Below are 21,612 nucleotides of genomic sequence, written 5' to 3'. Positions count from 1 at the left end.
AAGTGCTTACCAGCCCCCAAACTCACAAGGCACTAACAGCACTTTCCACAAGCTGTTCCCCTAGCAGACACAGGAGACACCAGAACAGGGCAGATCACCCCCTTTGCTGTGCTCAGTCCCAGAACAATTAGTTCACATCCCAAAGCTTTTGACAACTATCAGTAACAGCTTGAGGGGTCTATTCTTCTCTGAAGACACAGTGGCAATTCTTTTGCATTTGAGACTCATTAAATGCTGCCCACTCATGACCTCTCAGTGCTCACAGATTGCTTGTTGGTCACCATACCCTTACAGGCTCCAGTTCAGAGGGGATTTCAACAGGAATTAAAATTTGATTGTCCTGGGCCACTCACCCACCTTAGAGTACAGACAAGACGACCCATGACTTTCCTGTCACATTGTCCCAGAAAGCTACTCTCGCCTGCTGGAGAGGCACAGACATCCGTGTCAGAGGAGAAACTCGTCCAGTATACACTGATCTTCAAGCTTTTATTCAAGTATGCAGTTTTCTAAGTCTGTACTTGTTACGAGGTGCTACAGCATCTGTGAACTATAGCTAAACGCACTTCCACATGTTTGTTTCTGGTCATGAATGCTTTACTAGCTCTTAAGCTAAAACAGCTGAAACCTGCACTCGAATTTTTGGCCTGCAGTAAGCCCTAAGCAATCTCACTGTTACTGGGCTTGCCTGCAGTGTGTCCTCAAAGCCAAGATACAGCCCTTCCCAAATGTTTTAAAGCAGTGGTTTTCAACCTCTGAAACAACCATTTGAGAGTTTTTGGTTAAAGAGCCATTTTAGATGTTTCAGCAGCTAGGAGAAAAGTGATAAGACTACAGTGCACCAGTTTTGGTTGGAATTAATTTTTTCCACAGTAGCTGGCATGGGGCTGTTTTGGATTTGTGCTGAAAACAGCGTTGATAACAGAGGGATGTTTTCATTATTGCTGAGCAGTCCTTACGCAGAGTGAAGGCCTTTTCTGCTTCTCGCATCACCTTGCTAACAAGCAGGCTGGGGGTGCACAAGAAGTTGAGAGGGGACACAGCTGGGACAGCTGACCCCAACTGACCAAGGGGATATTCCAGACCATATGATGTCATGCTCAGCAATAAAAAGCTGGGCGAAGCAGAAGGAAGGGGGGAGGTTCAGAGTTAGGGCGTTTTGTCTTCCCAGGTAAGGGAAGACTCCCAAGTACATGTGATGGAGCCTGGCTTTCCTGGAGACAGCTGAACACCTGCATCCCAATGGGAAGTAGTGAAATAATTCCTTGTTCTACTTTACTTGCACGCACAGTTTTTACTTTACCTATTGAACCATCTTTACTGCAACCCACAAGTTTCTCAGTTTTACTCTTCTGATTCTCTCCCCCATCCCACTGGGGGAGAGTGAGAGAGCAGCTGGGTGGTACTTAGTTGCCAGCTGGGGTTAAACCAGACAGCAGTAACCACTGAGGCTGGGGTTAAACCAGACAGCAGTAACCACTGAAGTAATGCTCTTTTACAAACTGCTTTGCTAAATACATGGTTTGGTTTAGCACTGTAGTCTAAAGCCTTCTCCTGTCTGGGGCTGTCAAGTCTATGACAGTCAGCTCCAAATTAAACAATCATTAAAACCGAATACCAATTTTGCCAACTGAAGCTTGAATGCTTTCCCAGCTGGGGGGGCTCTTTTCTCCTCCAAGGCTTGTGGGGCACCCAGAGGAGATGGGAATGGAAGGAGAGCTGGGGACTGCTGGAAGGAGGAGGGGGCTGGTATCATTTCCAGAGGGAGGTGGGAAAGGGAATAACCTCTAGAATTGATGGGAATGGAAACAGAGATGGGAAAAACAACTTAGAATTCCAGTTGTGACTCGGTTTTAATCTAACTGATGGAGCAAGGGAAAGAGCAGTCACAGTTACAAGCCAGAATTAACCCCCACACATACACTTCTGGTGACAGGCCCCAACAAAGCTCCAATAGCTGGTGGGTAACAGGAGTCTGTTGTTAAGAACCAGTTCACAGACCTCCTTTCTGTGGAAGATGTTTTGCATTGGTCTGAAATGCTATCAACAGGAAAAGTAACTTTTGAAATAAAAGCCAGAGCTTTGTGCCATAGTCCAAACACAGCCAGGGAAGGACACAATGAAAAACCTCACATGGCCAGGATGCACGCAGAGAAGTGCAGGATTTGCAGTGGGGGCTCCAGATCGTGCTTTCCCACTTCTCTTACTGCTGATGGCTGCAGGACTGGAGGGGCTCCCAAAATTAACTGTAAATCCCCACCTGCAGACTGATGCTTCTCTGCAGTGGCACATCATGTTGAACGAACACCCAAGCTGAACCTAGCAGCAAGGTGACACAGGGAAGAGACTGCCTGCAGCTTCACAGGCAGTGAAGGGGATCTGCCCGGGGTGTGGGCAGCAAGGGCTGCGGGGCCTTGCTTTGATCTTCCAGGCTGGACCTCACGTGTGCCAGCAACACCCTCCCACACGGTCCTGCAGCACTGTCAGAACCCGCAGCCTGCTCACCTGCCAACGCAACCCACACATATTCAGACAGATTAAACCATCTTCTAAAACAAACCGTTACAGCCTTTTGTACTGCAACTCACTGATTTACTTATCCCTCTTTGGGGATGTACACTTGAGTTCTGAGGTCAGAAGATGGCCTGGTCCAAGCTGCCCTTGCTCCCCACATTTAAAGGCTTCATTACAGGCAGCTACTATAAACTTTGGGGGTCAAAGGAAGTCTGAAATGTGAGCACAGCAGACTGCCTTAACAGGGGAGTGAAGAGAGCCTTGTGACAAAAACCCCAAGAAATCCCAAATCAACCCATCAGCCAGAGCCTAGATTGTTCCTTCCAACTCTGGGAGGCTGATGGACCCATCAGGAGCCTGGTCCCCCTGCAGCCAATGCGAAGAGGAACACAAGGACTGGCTGAGCCATGTCCTGCTTCCTCTGACTGGGGGAACACGGCAGCAGCAGGGCACCACAGCTCAGCAGGAAGCAGCAAAACCCAAAGGCTTTGAAGCACACATCAATGTTAGTCAAGGGAGTACGGGTCTTTTATTAACACTATCAGCAATCGCCACACCTCGCTTTTCAGAGCAGAACACGTGGAGGAAGTCACATGCAAGAGAGCTGCACTAATGCAGCACTGCAAGGATAAGATTAAAACTAACAGGAAAAAAAGAATATTTCCAAGAGCTTCATATTTCAGTTGGTCACGTGGTGATCTCTGCATTTCAACACTTGGGCATTAAAGTATATCTACAAGCGCAATGGTTTCCATAGTCCTACCACCTGCCATTGGTAGGCAGCATGCGGGGGGTTCACAGGCAAGAGCTGCCCCAAACATCACTACCGCATCTTTTGCAACTATGTCCCTTGGTCTGATAAGAGACTTGATCGCTCTAAACAAATTGTTCTTTGGAGTGTTAAAGTACTACAAGGAGGAAGAGGCAGACAAGGACAGAAGGGCAAATCAGTCATTTTCTCTCAAATGGCAAGGAAATAAAAGTGAAGCAGGAAGAAAGCGGTACCTCTGTCAAAGGTCTCGGTCTTCTCTCTACAACAAATTCTGTGTGGCAGAGCTCACAGTAACTTGTGTTGGAGGAGGATAACCATTTTTCCAGGCAGCTCTTGTGCACGGTGCCCAGTGTTCCTGTGCAGTCACACGGGGAAAGCAGTCCCTCCCCATTTCCACCTTCGTGACAGATTCGACAGATGGGACCGTCACTAAAGAGGCAGACAAACAGAATGAAATCACCATCAGAGCAGGCAGAACGATACAGCCACATCGGAGAAGGGGGTCCGATCCCACCGAGCCCCCAAAGGGCACACGCACAGCAGGCAGTGCGTGGCAGAGCATGCCAGGCACGCTGCCACTCCCCAGAGCAGCCTGCTGCAGCAAGAAACCAGTGCAGGGGAATGTGGAGATGCCTGGGACATTTTAGGTCAGCAAAATCTGGAAGCCGTGTTGGTGAGCACCACAACACCCAAGAGAAGCTGGCACATCAGCCAGAAGGGACCACAGCACGTGTGTCCCACAATTTCCAGCTCTGCTCACAGCAGGCAGAGGGGCTGACACCGAACCCAAAACCAACCCTGAAGCACTTATGTGAATCCAGAAGCCCAAAGCGAAGCCGGATGACCCACACTAGCCACAGCATGCCCCAGCCACCTGGAGCCACTCAAGAGGTTTGCAATCACAGTCACATTTATTAGACCGCCTATTCACTCTCACCCCATCTCTGCCCTTCATCCTGAGTTTAGCAGTAGCTGCGTAAGGAATAGCAATATCTAAAGACATAACCACATTGACCCTGTAAGCTCAACTCTCCAAGCACACACCACATATTCCACGGCAAACAGTCACGCAGACTAAGTTCTCAGCATACAAACCCTCTGCCCATCACGCTGCAGTAGCTAACACTCAGCATCCTATCTGCACACCACCACGCAGAGAACCATTCTGCAGCATTCAGGCCTTTAACTGGCTACAAAACTGCCTTGGTGCTTCAACAACCACCACTTCTCACTCCTCGCTTGACTAGAAGCTTCAACTACAGAATCAGGTCTCTTTGATCATGCTCAAGATCTGCTCTCTTTAGACCTCACAGAACCAGAGATGCTTATCAAGGGAAGTACCAAATGCTTTCAGAGACACTTGCAACCTTCCTCACGAGACCTGCACCGCTGATTGCGCTCAAAACATCCATCTGTTCCCAAGATGTTCCCTCACAGCTCTAATTGGCACCACTGACTGTGGACAATTAGTGCTACTGCTCCAACATCCAGCAACTGTTAGCTCAGTTGTATCAGATTATATTCATGAGACAAATTTCCATCACAGACTGAAGTAATTTTTTTGCACCTACATAAACTCAGAGCATCCAGTGTCCTCATATAGTGAGGACTTTCTCTAGCTGCACAGCAGCCAAGTTCTTTTTCACCTGAAACCTCTCATCTCCTTTTGTGGACTATCCCCTAATTCTTGTCCTGTAAAAGACAATGTTTTCTACAGACCTCCCGATTTACAGACCTCCACCATAGCCTGCTCAGTCACTTCTTTTACGAGCAGAAGGGTCCTAGCCTATTCAGTCATACGTTAGGCAGAAACACATCTGCCCTTCCAATCTCCTTCACTACCCTTCCCTCTGCTGCTTGCATTTCTGAAACATCATTTTAGAGCTGCAGGGACCAGAGCTACAGTTTTCAAGATGCGAGCACACCAGGGATTTTTGCAGTGACCATGTTCTGTTTTTCATTGCTTTCCTAAATCTTAGCACCTTATATGCCTTTTGGTCACTGCTGCATGTAATTGCCACATGCCCAAGACCTCCTTCCTCCAAACCCACAAATACAGTATGCAAATCTCAGACTACTGTTCATCTGCAACACTGCACACTGAACTGCAACCATTATTTTCGCCTGCAGTCATTTCCAATAACATTCGTTTCCATTAAAGTTCCCTAAACTCAGGCATCTAGTGCCATTTTAGGTCCAAGGGCATCCCAGCTGGCATCTGAAGGCACAGGTTACCTAGAAACCCTGTGCCACATCTGCCAGCCCCACAATGAGGATGTCTTGGGCTCCCTGGGAAACCTCAAATGGCTCTAGACACCAAAGTTAACTACCCTCAGCAATTCAGTACATCTCTTCAGCGTTCACTGTTCATCAAGATAATCTAGGAACAAAATGCTGGACAGCAGATGCCCAGTGCAGAGCTCCCCTCCCTAGACCATGAAAACAAGCCACTTGCCAGTATCTCACTTCCTTCCAATCAGCCATTTCTTTCACAAAACAGCCATTCTCTTATATCCATAGTTGCACAGATTTGGGGGTGGGAGAGAGGGTGAGAAAGGAACATCTTTATTTCAAAGACCCTATTGAATGCCTTCTTGAAATCCAGGTGAGCTGTATCAGCTATCACCTTCTTCCACATATTGCTGACACCCACGCTGATCCCATCTCACAGTTCATACTCCACTGCTATTCTGCCTTTAAAAAAACCACACCTGACTGCAAAAGAAGTTTGTGGGATTGCAATACAACAGTCAGAACAAGCAATGTGTGACCTTCAAAAGCAGCAGCGCTACTTCCATTAGTCTGCGCAACCAGAGAAAACAGAAAGCAAGGGCAAGACATGAAAACACAGTGCAAGGAAAAGGAGCATAGTGGTGAAAAATGTTGGTGGGACATGAAGGGAAGAGCCAGCAAGAAAGTGAACATCAGTTCACTAAAGGAGAAGCAAGACGCCTCTCCTGGTGAGCCATAGGAGATATCTACCACTTTCAACTCAATGTTGAGCAGGTTTCATCCCAGCTGGACTTTTAAAATCGTATTTAGGGCTGTGAAGTGATGTACATCCACTTCACCCATGCCCTTCTCTCTGCCAAACATCACTGGTGAACCACTACCCCTGTTCTCTCCTCATTTTCACATGTCTTATTGAGGGGCCTTCTTCAGCTGGGATAATCCCTGAAACAGGAATCTGGAGAGGTGGTGAAATCTCTATCCTCAGAGATACTGAAAACTGCGGTAGACAAGGCTGAGCAGACTGATCTATATTTGAAGTTGGCCTTGTTCTGAAAGGAGGCTGGACCAGATGTTCTCCAGAATTTCCTTCCAATCTGAATTACTTGATGGTTCTATAACCATTATTGCCATAAAGCTCAGTGCTGTATCAGAACAACAAAATTACAGTCTGCTTACACAGCTTTAGTGACAGGGACAGACCAAGAAAACCCCAAGCCTCCAGTGCTCTCATACATCTGTTATTTCCTAAGAAAAGCATCTGTAAGGTATTTCATCCCTTCTCTTCCTGTTCGAGAAGTTTCATATTTCCAGTGCATTAATATAACCTTGGCTACCAATAAACAATCCAGAAGGAAAAAATTTGCTGACAGTGCGAGAAAAAAAAAAAATTCTTATCAGACTCCATTTTCCTTCCTTCCTATCCAGAGGGGGAGGGTGCCTGGCCACACTCCCACACAATACACCCTCAAACAGAGTTTTCCAGCAGGCTGTATCAGTAATTCAACCTTCCAGTACAGTCACGCTGCTCCTGGCTTTGCCTTGCTAAGTGCTGGTGACAAGAAAGAGACTGAAACCCTCCATCACCAAAATGAATAAACAGGTGTCCCATGAAGATACATGAGGAACTCTGTTGGGGTTTTTTTAACCTGTAATCCCAGGCAGTTTCTACATGATTTTTAAACTTCCACGAGTTTTAAGGCGTTGCACAACTTCTTGCCTAGCCTATCTGTTGTCAGATAGCAAATTCAGTTCCCCTTGCTTTTTTATTGACCTGCTCCAGGTTTGCTAGATATAGCAAATACGTTTGCTTCTGTTCTAATCTAGCTTTCCTGCCTTCCTCCTCCATGTTTGCAGTCACCACTTTCACACCTCATCAACATTTGGCCAAATTAATTGAAAAATGTAACAGCTGTTGAGACAGGATTTGAACACAAAATGTGACCAGTCTCACTAACTTCACTGGACTGAAGAATGTTGCCAAGTGTCCTTTGCTCTGGAAGCTGCTCAAAATACATGGTAAGTCACACGAGGAAGAGTCTGAGCAAGTGAAGCTGCCGCACATCCCCTCTAGCAGGAGCTGGACACTGCAGTTCCTACCACACAAACACCCTCCTTTCCCTGGGTCTGCAAGTCAACACCATGCCTCTACTCCCTGACCATCACGGAACAGGGGCTGTGCTCCACTTTCAGCCCTCAATCATCTCCATGAACAGCACGCTGCCCTTGCTAGCACAGCATCTCACCTCCACCGCTGCTCAGCAAGGCCTTGGCAGAGCCACTTGGTGAGAGGCTGCCTGTCCCATCTCACACTGCAGGCCTGGGGGGTTTTGATGAACATGAGTCCTGATCCACCAGCACACACCACAGCATGAGCTCCCGCAGAGAGAGCACAGGCCTGGGAAACATCTGGCTAATGAGGATTTACACTCAGTGCCCCAACGAACTCCTTCACAAAGAAGACATTGTCATTGTCATCTCCATCTACCCCTAGAGCCACAATAAAAAGGGGAAAAAAAGCCCAGATGCAGTAACCCCAAGCCCCTTCCCCGAAGCAGCCTTACCTCTGCGCGCCCAGCGCCTTGATCACCGTGGAGAGGAGCCGCCCATCCTTGGCGGTGACCTGCGTGACGTACTGCGGGCGACCGATGTCCGAGTCCTCCACGGACTTGGAGAGAGCGGCGCTTCCCGGGCAGTCGCAGAGGGAGCCGGGGAGGTGGCAGCAGTCGCCTGTCGTCATGGCAGCTCCAGGCCCCTCTGCCCCGGGACCGGCACCGGCCGCACTGAGACCTGCGGGAACGGCACCAGGGTGAGAGCCCAGTACCCCAGAACACCCGACTGAGGGACAGGCCCCCCCCGCCACGCTCCTCCAGGCCCACTCGGGCTGGCAGCACCCCAGGGCCCCAACAACCATGGGTTTTGCTGATCTTCTGTCCCCTTTAATAGGCTTTGTGAGGCTGCCTTACCATAAAATTAAGGCTTCAAGTGTCCTACTTACATAATTTAGTGTCAGAACTGCACATTTGCCTTTCCCAGAGGGAATTCCTGGTACCCACCCTTTAACCTGATGAAGCCTTTCAAACCAAACATGCCAATGCAGAGATGAGGAAGGCAACCACAAACCTTACAGGCCCCTGTCTTTCTGGCTACAGTTGACCTGAAAACTTACGTTCATACACTCTGCAAAAGTTGCAAACTTTCACCTGAACACAGCACTTAAACCACTCGGTGTGGCTCAGTCCAGGGAGGCCCTTCTCTCAGCTGCATTCAGATGCTTTCTTAGTCCTTTGAAGCCTGTCCACCAAACTCAAAAGGCTCCCCCCCCTTTCATTTTACATTTTAAAAATTTCTTTACAGAAATGCACACGCTTCCATTTCCACATCCCATGTGGTATGTCCCAACAGTGAACATGCGGGTATTAACCACCCAAAAGCATGAAAATCCTCCCAGAGCTCTACAGAAAGGGCAGAGGGCCAGTTTTCCTCCTTTCCCTTTCTAACTGTTCAGACCAGTCATGATTTTTGTAACAGCCACGTGCAAACAGCGAAGCACACCATCACATTTTCAGCACCTCTGCAACTTACCCAGCAAAGAGAACACAAGAAACAAACAGCAAATGCAAGAATCAGGGGGAAGATGCAGAGAAAAAGCCCAACATGACAAATCAGGAGCTGGCTCAGAGAAGCCACATGCAGATGGGAGAGATCTCTGCCTTTGAGGGAAGGCAGCAGCTCACCCAAGCTGCCAGCAACAGCCGTGTTCCTCCCTGGCAGGGGTTATCTCAATCCCAAAACCAGGCATGCTTTGCAGATTCGGAAAAATCCCATTTTCTCCAATCTCCTTTAGCCTGGTCCCTAAGAGGCAGCTGTGCAGAAATAAAGAGCTGGGGTTACAATTAGTCACAAGCTGAACGCAAGCCAACAACATCGTACTGCTGGTAAAGACCAAAATCCTTGTGTCTGTAAACAGGACTGCCTTATGTAAGGCACGCACAGTAATCCCTGTGCACCAGTACTGCTGGGATCATAGCTGGAATAGAGTCTCATCCTGGTGGCTGGATTTCAAGAGAGAAACAAACCCATAGAAGTTCAATTGAAAGCAATGAAAAGGTTAAAAGGGAAAAAACTCACAACCATAAATAACCGCCACCCCAAAACTTAACAAAGAAGAAATATGAAAAGAATTAGGTTTGTTTAATTTAGGGGATGGGGGAAGGGGGGAAATCTTCAATCTCTGTCTCCTGGAGGTACAAGCAGGCAAACAAACCTTCGCCATTCCATCCAAGGCAACGCTTTTTTGTTTCAAGATCTCTGTGCACAACAGGAGTCAAACATTCCCATGAAACTGCAGTTTCGTCAGGTTCAGCTAAGCCTAAATCAAACTAAAATAGCTAAAGAAAATAAGGGCTTGTTCCTGGTTGGAGGCTTGGCCAGACTACAGAGGAAGAAAACAAAAAGCACAAGTGTTCTTTCGTGTCTTGGAAATTAAGCAACTCTTACACAACCAAGGGCTTCGTCTGTCAGGACGGGTCCCTTCATGGTGAACGTGTTCAAGAGAGCACACACTTCACTGGTGTCTCATCACCAGACACCATCTTTAGTAGCATCCCCTCAAGTTATGGAACATTTTCTAATTTCTAGTAGAAAAGTTTCTAATCCCTTTATTAAAGCTGCTCTTGATAACTATCTGTAATCCTTCCTCTGCATCTGAACAGGAATAAGCTTAAACTTGTGAGCCGGTCAATCCCCATTGAAACAAATGGGAATCTTTCCATCAACTTAAGAAAGAACTTAAACTCAGCATTGCCTTGACTCAGCCTCTCTTTCCATCTGTGCAAAGAGCACACAGGGTTAGAACCACTTTTCTTCTTGCTCTCCTTTAAAAAAAGAAAAGGCTACAAGCTCTCCAACTTTAAGGAGCAAAAAGTAAGATGATAAATGCCAGTGGAATGACTTAAGTCAGCTGTTTTGCAAGTTAAGGAGTTCTTTCAATTTTAAAAGCCTCTTACTGAACCAGGCATGAGAAGATATATGCTCTTAATAAAAAGGTCGGTTCCATTTGTTCAGCCAAAACATTGTTTATTTTTAAGTCCAGAGGAAAAAGGTCCATTCTGAGTATTGGAATAAAACTGCCCTCACTCCCTGTGTCCTGGGAGCATTTATACTGAGGCTTTTTGTGCTCCACATCTGACAGATACAGGCAGCACCATGTCCTTGCCCTGGCAGCCCTATTCAGGGCTGAAAGGGAATCACCACCCTGCTGTCCATCGGGAAACACACGGTTTTCTATTACAAGTTATTTGGCATTTGCTTGTCGGGGTCCATCTCAGGGTGGAACCTAAAGTCACTGCTTTAATATCTGACTTACGCCATTCAGCAAATACAAAGGAAAAGCAGCAAGATTTTCATGGATACAGTTAGTGAGGAAGTAGCTGAAATCCAAAGATAACATCTGCAGCGCACTCCAGTTCCAATTTCATACCCAGCTGAACATGAACCATGGTGTACAGCCAAGCCAGTCCCTTTCCCTGCTCCCTAAAGGCTCAGCTCATCAACACGCAGCCTGCTCCACAACTGTCAACAGCTCATTGAACCCAAACCCAATGTTCCAGCAGAAACACCACAAACTCAGAGTCAGAATCAAGACCCAAACAGTTGGTTTGAACCACACACTGGTTTTGTTTTTTTTTTTCTGGACAGCTGCAATTTCTGAGCCCAATCCTTAGGGATACATTTCTTGTTCTCATTTAAAAAAAAAAAAGTCTCCAAGACATTAGGTTTACTATCAATATCCTCTCTGCTGCCACAGTTAGACATGAGCAAATAAACCAGAAGTCTCTTCTCAACAATATTTTGTATCCTTAGCTTCTCAGCAGATCCAGGATATAAGGGGCTGAGTTTGTAGAGATTACTCAAATTGAAGAAAAACAAACCCTGTTTGTGGAAAGTTGGCTCAGAAGAATGAGTTATGCACTAGGACTCCAGAACTCAAACACGTGCAGCAAGATGAGCCGGTTCCTCGAAGCTAGTGCTTCTTCTCTGCTCCAAGGCAGAGACCACGGTGGTGCTGCAGGGTCCTGCAGGCTACCCAGCTTATACAAAACACACCAGCAAAATATCCCCCTTGCCTCTCTTCAGGCATTGCAACAAGTGATTCAGTTTATATAATCCAAAGGGCAACAGGGGCTTCAAAACTCTCTCAAATGACTGAAGAGCTCAAGACTGTAGAGATCAGGCTGGACTGCTGCTCTCCATCCAGAAGACATGCCCAGCAGGAACAAGCAGAAGATAAGGAGCTAAAGGGTCCCCCAGCTCAGTTCTGCATATTTAGACTTTGCAGCCAGATAAGACAGTTATTTCTCCCAGACAGGGAAACCATATCAGGCCAGAAAAATACCTTGATCAAAGCCACAAAGAGAAAAGCCACAGTCAAGATAAGAAAGACAACAGGAAAGGCTATGATGTTCAAACGATGACAGTAAAGGGGAATTGTTAGGTGCACGTCATGGCTCCTCTGGGCTGCCTGTGGCCTGTCTACATGATGAATATTTCAAGTGGTGTAAACCCTCAGAGCATTTCTGAGGTTCTGATAGGATATAGAGCTAATTGGAACTAGAGCCAGCTCCACCTTCTTTCGGTGCAGCTCATATGCACCAGCTTCTGTACAGATTAGCTTCCCTGGAACAACTCCACCAAGAAAAAAACCCACCTCCTGGCAAGGCTGCCAGCAGCTACGTCTGTTCCTCTCACTGAGCAACCCATTTCCCTGATGACCGTAACCAAGACCTGTCACCTCACTACAGTGCCACCAGAAGACAACCAAGTTGTGTAGCCAACATAACCCACCCATTTGCACCTAAGTACCTTTTTTTTTTTTTTTAATATTCAGTTAGTAACCCACTCACTGCGTGCAGATCACCAAAGGTCCGACTGTAAGCCGATGTTTAACCCCCAGGAGCAAGTCTACCCAGCCTGCTTCTCAAATCCATTTTAACTAACTTGGGTATGCAGACACTGAGTTTTCAAATCATATGATCCGGGAAATGTCACCAGTGAACCAAAGGTTTTCAGTGCTAAAGGGCATTTCCAAACATCAATGCTTTCCTTTTCACCATGAAAACCGGATTTCCCAAATCCTGTGGCCCTAAGATCATCTGAACACAAACTTCTTGAGGGAGACAAGTACAAAGAATTGCTTCCTTCACCACATCTAAGCACCTGCTCCCACACACCCTGTCTCATCCAGCTAACACACATCTTTCCATGGCCCAAGTCCAATCCCAGGCCTGCAACATCTCTCGGCACCCAGCTCTGCCTGCTGCAAGTGGCTGCAGTGCCTAACACATATACCTGTGGCCTCTGGGCGACTGGCAGGGTCCCTCCTGTACATCACAGCGGGCAAGCTCTGGCCACCAGACCCTTGCACCCACAGCGATCACACACCCTCAGACACTGCCACCAAAGCTATGCATGGGTGGGATGCGATGCGTGGCCTGAAATGCAAATCTTTAATGGTAGCAGGGAGCACAAGTGGTTTAATCTAAAGAGAAAAGCAAACACACACACACACAAAAAAGCCCCAGGAACCCATCCCAAACTGCTTTGTTTTTCAGTTTTGTTTGTTTAAACATGCTCTCTGCTGAGGGTTGAAGACTGCAGCATCTTTTTGTTCTTTAAAAAAAAAAAAAGTATATTTTTGTACATCAGTTATCTGACTCCCTAAAGTTACCCTGCAGCTCTGCTGCATAACACCCTAAAAGCAGCCGAAAAGGCAGCAACAGATCTGCCCACACCTGATCCATGAGCTGAAGATAGCTCTAGAGCTTCAGATGTGCCCCCAGACACAGGAGTGGAATTCTGCAACGAGACCTCACCACAACTTTCACATCGCCCAGGACTTGGGAAGAAATCTTGTGAGTCATATGCTCAGAAGTCATCTGAATGCAACAGTCCTACAAGTCAGGGTGCAGCAAGCCCTGTTAGTGAGGAAAGTGACACAGCATTTAATGAAATATACCCCAACACTTTTAAAGCACAACAGCTTTTAAAGCATTTTAAAATTTGGTGGATAACACACAGGAAAGCATTTCATTCCCCAGGAGCTTCTCAATTTCCTGCCTTGCCTGCAACATTTGGTTGACAGTCACAGCTAAAGGAGGTGCTGTAAAAACTTCAGCATTAACTTGCTCCTCAGACAGCGCCAGTGGAGCAATGCTGTGAATCTATCATGGGACAGACCCGACCCTAGGCTCAAAACAAACCAAACCTCAAAAATCAAGAAAAAAAGAATAATCAAGGGACAACATCCTGCAAGCTTGTGAACCTTCTAATAAAGCTTCACACCAGAAACCTCCTCCTACACCTTTAACAGCAAAACACAAGTGCTGAGGTACCGTGAGGCACCACTGCTGTTTGCAGAGGCTTACCTGTCTCATCCCTAGGGCTGAATTTCAAACGTTCATAAGATACTCCAAGTTCAACCACGTAACACCCAGGAGAGGTTAGAAACTTCTAGGAAGCAGCCTTTTGGACTCCCGTTTTTGTCATATTTGTACATTATCTACTACTGCCAGGAACTTGACTCTGCTGCCTCTCAACTATTCCAATAGCACAACCCAGCAGCAGTGAAATAGTACCACAAGCCTTCAGTTACTAAGCTCTGGTTGAGGACAAACAAACAAAGCTTCTATCAAGCCACTATTTAGGCATATTTTAGAGGCTCTCTTAAGTCTTGATTATTTAGACCATGGTTTGATAGCAAATGAAATTTGTTTTCCAGACACAGATGAAGAGAGAGTCTTCCACAGAATGTGGTTTATTAATTTTTTTCCAAACAGACACATTGTCAGGATCTGACTTCTATTCCCATGTTGGTAAAGAAATATTGCGATCAGCCTTTGTGATCAATATACTGTTGTTTTCCAAAGCCTGAATCCACACACATCTCACCTCTCCAAAACTCTCAGCATGTCCGATCAACCTCTGCAGCAGCTGCCCTTCATCACCCCGTCTTGCAGCACTGACAGACCAGCAACAGGTAAAGATGAAACCCATGTGGAACATATTCTGCAGTTCCCAGGGGGCTCCCATTGGGAGCGAACCCCAATCTTCAAACAAGGCGATAGGGATGGGCCTTGTGTGAAAACAGCAGAGCTCACCTTACCCCAGACTTCAGCGTACCTATCATGTTGTTCACCCCCTTGTTTTTCAACCAAACTTCATTTTACAAGAACGTTGCTTAACATATATGTTACCCAATATTCAAAAAGAAGCAGAAGGTTCAAGTTTGCATGTTGAGAAAAATGAGAAGCATAAAGGATGATTTTTTCTTGCTGTAAGCTGTACTTGGGAAAGATCAGGCCATGCGTTACAGCTGGAGTGCCAAAATGAACAAAGTTATCTCAGATCTTCTGAGACTTGTTATCTTCCACAAGACCATATGAAAGGAAAGTTTACTGCACTTTAATTACCAACATCTGGAAAAACGAATTGCAACATTAGGAGAAAATTCTTTGCAGAGGGTATCTCCAACTAAAAATCAGCCATTCAGCCATTTTAATAATAAGTTTCATAAGGAAACAACTGAAAACCATCTGGGACATGAGAAACACCTGCTGCTCCTCTGAGTATTCAAGACATCAGATTTTAGAGGTGAACAGCAGCACAATTCACTATATAATGCAACTAGAGGACCCTACCCTGTGCCTACCTTCCTCTGCATTTTGTCGCTCTCCTTCTGCAGGGAAAGAGAGATGCATTCGTAAGACTTGAAGGTTTTATTGAAATCATGAACCAGGGTGAAAAAAAATCAGTTCTCATGCCCACAAAGCAATGCTTGCAGAAGTGCTGCCCATCAGTGGGGAAAACAAGTATCCCACCACCCGCAAACACATCCTTGCCCTGCTCCCACCTGGCAGTGCTGCCTCCTGAAGGCACCGGAGCCATGTGGCCTCTCACTTTTCTTTGCACCCTTTGTCATCTACCAAAACAACAGCAGCAACAACACAACTGCTTCCTAGCCCCATCGCTTCAGAGAGCTCCCCTTGAAAGAGAGGCAGCATCTGCAGCAACCACAAAGCGCAAGGGCACCCAGTTCTATGCAGTCACTTGCCAGGCAGTTTTAGTTTACTCAGAACAAATTGATTTTCCAGCTCTGGGTAATACATCAGGGAAAAAAAAAAACCCAACAACTTTAGTGTGGCAGTAACGCATGCACCAGATCAACACAGAAGCGCCTACACAACGTTGGACTGGTCAGTCCCTCAACAGGCATTACTCAGAAGGATGCAAAACATTATTTCAGGATCAGGAATCCCATGCCAGGAAGAACATGAGTTTTCCTCAGTGTTTTCCTCCTTGGTTTATAAAGCACCATTTACACTGTTATACAAATAATAACGCTCTGTTTGGAGACAAACTGGAGCTGGAACAAACCACTTGCCAGCATGCAGCAGCCCTGCTTGCTCCAACTGCTCAGAGCTGCGCGTGGCCGGCACCGCTCAAAACCAGGCAGCACACTGATCTGCAAACAGATATTGGATCCGGAATTTAACTTGCCTATTTACATTTTTCAACCTGGCTATTTCACTGTACAAATCTCTTTAGCACGCTCACTTTTCAAAGGGCTTTCCAGCAAAGGCACCACCACAGCCTCTGACCCCACCACCCATCCGCATCCGAAGGGCTCCAAAGCAGACCCCAGCTGAGAGCATCCTCCCTCTCCATGGTCAGCCAAAGAGGATTAGCTGATCCTAGGTGATTTCACTGGTGTCTCCCTTCTGCCCACTCCTTACCGCTACAAATTCCCTCCTCAATCCTGAAGTGAAACTTCACAATAGGTATCCGTGCTGTAAAATCCCAGTCTCTCACTCTCAAGTTTGCAATGTTTTGTTTAGGCTGCATTTCTAGTTTTTCTGGAGGCACAGGACTCAAATGATTTGTCTACAGGGAAGTACAAGAAAAACTGGGAAGAAATAAAAGTTGAGAACAGTCCAGAATTGTAGTTTACGTTTTCCCTTCCACTACTCTCAAATCTAAACCCAAACAGCTTTCAGCTGAAACAGGACTAAAGCTCTCAAAGCTTCAAATAAAGAAATAGGTGTTAAAGCCAAGACTGCAAGAGCTTGGTGCATTCCCCTATTTCCACAGAAGTGCTTCAGACACTAGGTTTGATTTGTTTGTACTCGTATTTGCCAAGCCAGTAATGCTCCATGCCCCTTGTTCCCTCTTTTTGGGAACAGCAGGAAAATGTTTCCCTCAGTCTATCACTGACTTCATGATAACTGATTAAAATTGCAAGAGCAGTTACAGCATGCCTGCCCTTGAGGTTAACCACACATCATCATCTTGTGTTTTATCAGGAACTGAAGTTCAGCTAGAATTGCTACGTAAAATCTGGTAGAGAATTTACAGATGCCTATTTCGATTGAAAAGGGAAACAAATCACAGATGCCAAACTGTAACTGCTTCTTCTAGAGAGGTCTGGGGCAAGGAATGCACTTGCACAGCTGACAGGTAGGAAGAGCTGCAGGTCAGGACAACCCCTGCAGAGCTATTCACTTTAGAAGAGGACACAAAGGGTTCAGGCCCTGCCCTGAGACACTTCGTCAGTCCGTGCCTTCAGGATTTCGCCATTCGGCATTTTACCATCAGTGCTTAGAGCTCTCGCAGCCTGTAACCATCACAGCTATAAAGGGACATATTCCACCACCAGGAAAGGTGGCCAAAACCGTAAGAAGCCCCATAGCAACTTCCTCACTTTTACACAGTGGGATAAACAGCCAAGCACCCTCCCAAATGCTCAACAAGTGGGTAACCACCTCTCCCAGCAGAGCTGGGTTTGCTGCTGTGGTGCTGATGAGCTAGAGCCCACCTGGTCTAACTACAGCAAACACAGCACAAAGATGACAGAGCGAGGATGACAGCATCCTCCCCGGGGAACGGCACTGCTGCAGGCGGAGCAGGGGAGACCAGACTGGGAGAAGTGGAGGACCTGCTGTTCACATGCATGACATTAACTGTCTCAGCAAGCCACGAACTGTGCCTCAGCATAGAGTAATCCATCGTTTTAGCACCAGAGAAAGCTATTCCACACAAGCTTCACGGAAACTCCTTGCTTACCCTTCACCTTAATTTGCTGCTGTGCTCACTCTCTTCACATAAAAGTGAACCACAGCTTTATTTTTCATACTGTTTGTCTTTTACATCACATAGACTGTGTGCCCGTTTCTTACTAACTTAGAAGCGGTTAGTGTGGTTTCGAGGGGACAAACGTAAGTAAACAGAGATCATTTCTCTCTCATGGGAAGGCTTTGAACTAAGAGCATACAGAAGCATAAGTTAACCAGAATAAGTAAGACTGGGGGGCAGAAAAGATCCACTAGTTATGAACTTTAATCTGGAGAGGGGAAAAAAAAAGTTTAGAAAACAGAAACTCTGAAATCTCCAAATACTCAAAGCTGAGACAAAGGGAAAATTTTTTTCTGAGGGAAAAATAAACTCATATAGTTCAGGATGCCTGATTCCTCCCTTTGTCTCTAAGAAAATGTTCTCTTTTTGTTAGTGTAAAAAGCCAAGCTATTTTAAACAACAGTGAAAAAAATCCCTTAAACGCACATTTTACTTTGTATCTCTGCCTGCAGAACCCCTACAAACTTACATCCTGAGGACTTGAAGCAGACCCTCAGAACTAACAGAGTGTCAGAGCTTATACCCAGCCCCGACATTGTGCTGGATGCATTTTGGGCTGATGGTGGTCATGCTGTTTCAAGGAATCTATGCTCCCAAGGAAACATTGTGTCCTGCACTTGCTTGATACAGGCCAGCATCAATAACCTAGAATGGGAAAGCTCTTCTTCCAGCATCTATTAAGTCAAGAACTCTATTGGAAGCTGTTTACAATTAGTACATTTGTAATACTGCTCATTTGCATGGTCTCCTTGGCATTTTGTCTGGAGTGACCTCACTCTGCAGCCACAGTGCAACTCCACTATAAATAAAAAAAGGGGCAAACACATCAGAAACAAGAAACCATTAGTTCCAATGCTGTTTCCACTTAAAGACTGCCAGTGGTGTTAATTAGCTAACCACACACAGACAACCCAGGTTTTACAGCTGGTATTTAGTGTCCATGGTATACACATTAAGCTCACACTTGGCTGTTTCCTGTGCTGCCTGGTCCACTGCTAGTGAAGTTAACACTTTCTTACTGATGGAGGCTGCCTGTAGTGCTCCACAATGCATGACTGGGGGTAGTCAGACCTTGCGTCCTCAGCTGGAGATATTAAATTCACTGTTACAGTGCACATGACAAAGGGATTTTCCAGTCTCAGCTCCTTTCCCTTCAAGCCTCTGTTTCTGAAAGGGGCCACACCATCACAGTTTCAAATGCACCTGGAAAACCAGAGCTCTTCTAGCCCTCTAAACAGTCTCCCCTGCAGCTGTCTCCATAATCCTTTGGAGATGCAAAAAAGTATTCAAACTCTTAAGCCTTGGAAAGACAAGGCTAACATCCAGCTGTTAAAAGGATTATTCTGTGCATGCGCGAGCTTGGCAACCGAGCAGGGTTGTATGTCCCCATGAGCAGGGTGGATAAAGGGGACTGGCCACGGCCATCAGAGCTGACCTACCACAGCGGCTTCACTGGCATTCTTGACAAGAACCTGGAAGAAGGTTGAGAAAGTGCTAGAAACTGTATCAGAGAGGAAAGACACAGACGCTTGTTGAAAGGAGAGTAAAGCAGAGAATGAGAATCCCCAGGTAAATGAGGGCTGGTAACAGGGAGAGTTGAGAGGGGGATAGAAACAGCCCCTTGAGACAGGGTGGGATAAGAAGCACATCCCCACTGACAGACCTTCATCACACACACATCAGGGCAGGACAGCCTCATGTCCAGACACCACGGGGACAGTGCACTGAATACAAACAAGCCTGATGAAAAGCTAGAGCTGCTTCAGCTAACCCTGGCATTTCCAGTTACTCATCATCAGTACTGACTTGAGAAACACCCCACCTGTCTGCTTGTAAAATCTGAGCTCTGCACAGCTTCCTCCGAGAGGCCAAGTCATACAACAGCCTGAACTCTCACAGGAGCCACAGCATCATACAGAGCGGGTGTCACCCCCCATTTAGGTGAGCACCGTTTCTGTGGGTGTAACGGCACAGGCAATTGCACGGATAAGTGAGAAGACTCAGTCAAAGAGCAGCACATGACATTTCAGTTTTTAATCTTGGTTTTCCCATCAGATAGAGAACATGCTCATATGACAAGAGCAAATATTTGAGACCACGAGAAAAGTACCTTCAATGTCACAATCATCTTCATGTACATGAGCCAGAGGCTTGTCCCTTGGACAGATCCCACAAACGAGCAGTTTTGGCCCCTGTTGCTAGCAGTTGAGTTGCCTCAAGAAAACTGGTTTAAATAAACTAGGACCTGTAAATCTATCTTAAGACAAGTCAATCACAAACTCTAAGCTTATGCCACAGAGGAAGACAGTTGGTGCTGCAACACACAACTGTAGCAAGTTCTTCAGTTTTGCTGTGACACTGAACTTACTCTCTTTGGAAATCTCTGCAACAAGCTCTACAAGACAGTGCATTCCCTATCATGCCACGCAGCACTCAGTAGGTCAAAAATATGTATTAGAACAAGAGCCAGTAACACTCCAAAACAGGAGGAAAAACCAGGCATAGGTGTCCACTTGCAAAGAAAGATTTTCCTAGTAACTCCTTCCACCCGCGGAAACAAAGTCTGACGAACAGTAATAAAAAACCTGCTGCTCCAAACCTCCGGGCCTACAATATCTTCCTCCCAGGTTGAGTTTCTACACAGCACCCTCAGCTTTTCCACGCAGGGGATGGGTGCCAGCCCCCTCCGTCGGGAAGAGCCGCAGGCCCGCAGAAAGGGGCCGGGGCTCTGCCTTCAGCAGGCGGCGGAGGCACGGCAGGGCCGGCTTACGGCCTCCCTCGGGACACCGCGACCGCTCGATAATAAAGCCCGGTAGCCCGGGGGCAGCTGGCTCGGCCGGCGCCCGGGGCCGCCAGGAGCGGGCAGAGGAGCCGGTGCCAGCTGCTCCTGAGAGAGCGGGAAGGCGGCTGCGGAGAGAGTGCGGCCGGGTCAGCCATCCTCTCCGCGGCGCAGCGCGCCCCGAGGCACGGCTCCGGCACCCGGGCGCGGGCGGCGGGACGCTGCCAGACAACGGGACGCTGGAGACACCCCCGCGGCGGGGACCCCTCCCCCGGAGCGGGGCTGGGGGACCGGAAGGGCTGTCAGGGCTCTCGGGGCCGCAGCCCCGGGGCGGCCAGACCGCGCGGCCCAGCCGCCTCGGCCTGCCCGGCACGCCGCTCCCGCTGTCGCCGCAGCCCCACACCAGAGAGCGGCGCGGCCCGACCCAGCCCCGCCGGCAGCGGGCAGGGCGCGGCCCCCGGCCGGGAGCGGAGCGCTGGCCCGGGCCAGGCCGGCGGTGGCCGCTGCCCCCGGCGCCCGCAGGTGCCGCCCCGCCCCGCCCGGTACCTGCGGTCCCGGCGCCCGCGGCCCCTCAGCGCGGCGCGCGCCGCCCCATCGCCGGTTCCTGCGGCCGCTGGGCACCGCCCACCCGCGACCGCCCGCCCTCACAGCGGCGTCGCCTCCGCCCGCCAATCCCCGCGCCGCACTGCGGTGACGTCAGCGTCGGATTACCCAATGGGTTACGCGGAACCCGGCCGGCGTCGCAACGCGACCACGCTGGCAACAGCCGCGGGCCAATAGGGACCCGGCAGGGCGGCCGCGCCCCGCCCCCCGGCCAAGGGCACGCGCGCCCCGCCCCGCGCCGGCGGGAGCCCCGGCCCCGCTCCCGCGGCCCCGCCCGGGGCGGCTGCGCCCGCTCGCCCCCACCCGAGGCTTCGGGAGGCCGGGGGGGGTGCGGGGAGCCAGCGGGGAAGCGACCGGCGACCCGGCGGTGCCGCCTCCCGACGGGCCGCAGCCGGAAGGGACGCCCCCACCCCGGGGGACTCGGCCTGGCCTCGGGCCTCCCGCCCCGGCCGCCGCCCTGCGCCTCAGGCCGCGGCCGGCCCCGCGCCCGCCCTCCTCCAGCGGTTGTGTCTGGAGGAGCAGACGG

General features: G+C 48.4%; 1 protein-coding gene across 4 annotated transcripts in view; it reads right to left on the bottom strand.

The window, feature by feature from the left end:
• MARCHF2 (membrane associated ring-CH-type finger 2) overlaps nucleotides 1-21,116 on the bottom strand; it is a 39,437-nt gene extending 18,321 nt beyond the window's left edge. The window contains exons 1-3 of one of the 4 annotated variants that reach the window (XM_074928278.1): nucleotides 21,030-21,116; nucleotides 8,080-8,305; nucleotides 3,520-3,715 (exon numbers count right to left, since the gene is read on the bottom strand). In XM_074928278.1, coding sequence (XP_074784379.1) covers nucleotides 3,520-3,715; nucleotides 8,080-8,255 — 372 coding nt within the window. In that variant the 5' untranslated portion in view covers nucleotides 8,256-8,305; nucleotides 21,030-21,116. Of the gene's footprint in view, nucleotides 1-3,519; nucleotides 3,716-8,079; nucleotides 8,306-8,718; nucleotides 8,808-9,252; nucleotides 9,761-9,782; nucleotides 9,829-21,029 lie in introns of those variants that run through there. The other 3 variants (XM_074928281.1, XM_074928279.1, XM_074928280.1) reach the window with 3 other exon arrangements.
• Nucleotides 21,117-21,612: the final 496 nt, after the last annotated feature.

This window comes from Athene noctua, chromosome 27 (assembly GCF_965140245.1).
Source record: "Athene noctua chromosome 27, bAthNoc1.hap1.1, whole genome shotgun sequence".
In the NCBI taxonomy this organism is placed as follows: Eukaryota; Metazoa; Chordata; class Aves; order Strigiformes; family Strigidae; genus Athene; species Athene noctua.
Note: the sequence above shows the minus strand (reverse complement) of the source record. Positions and strands in the feature narration are given on the sequence as shown.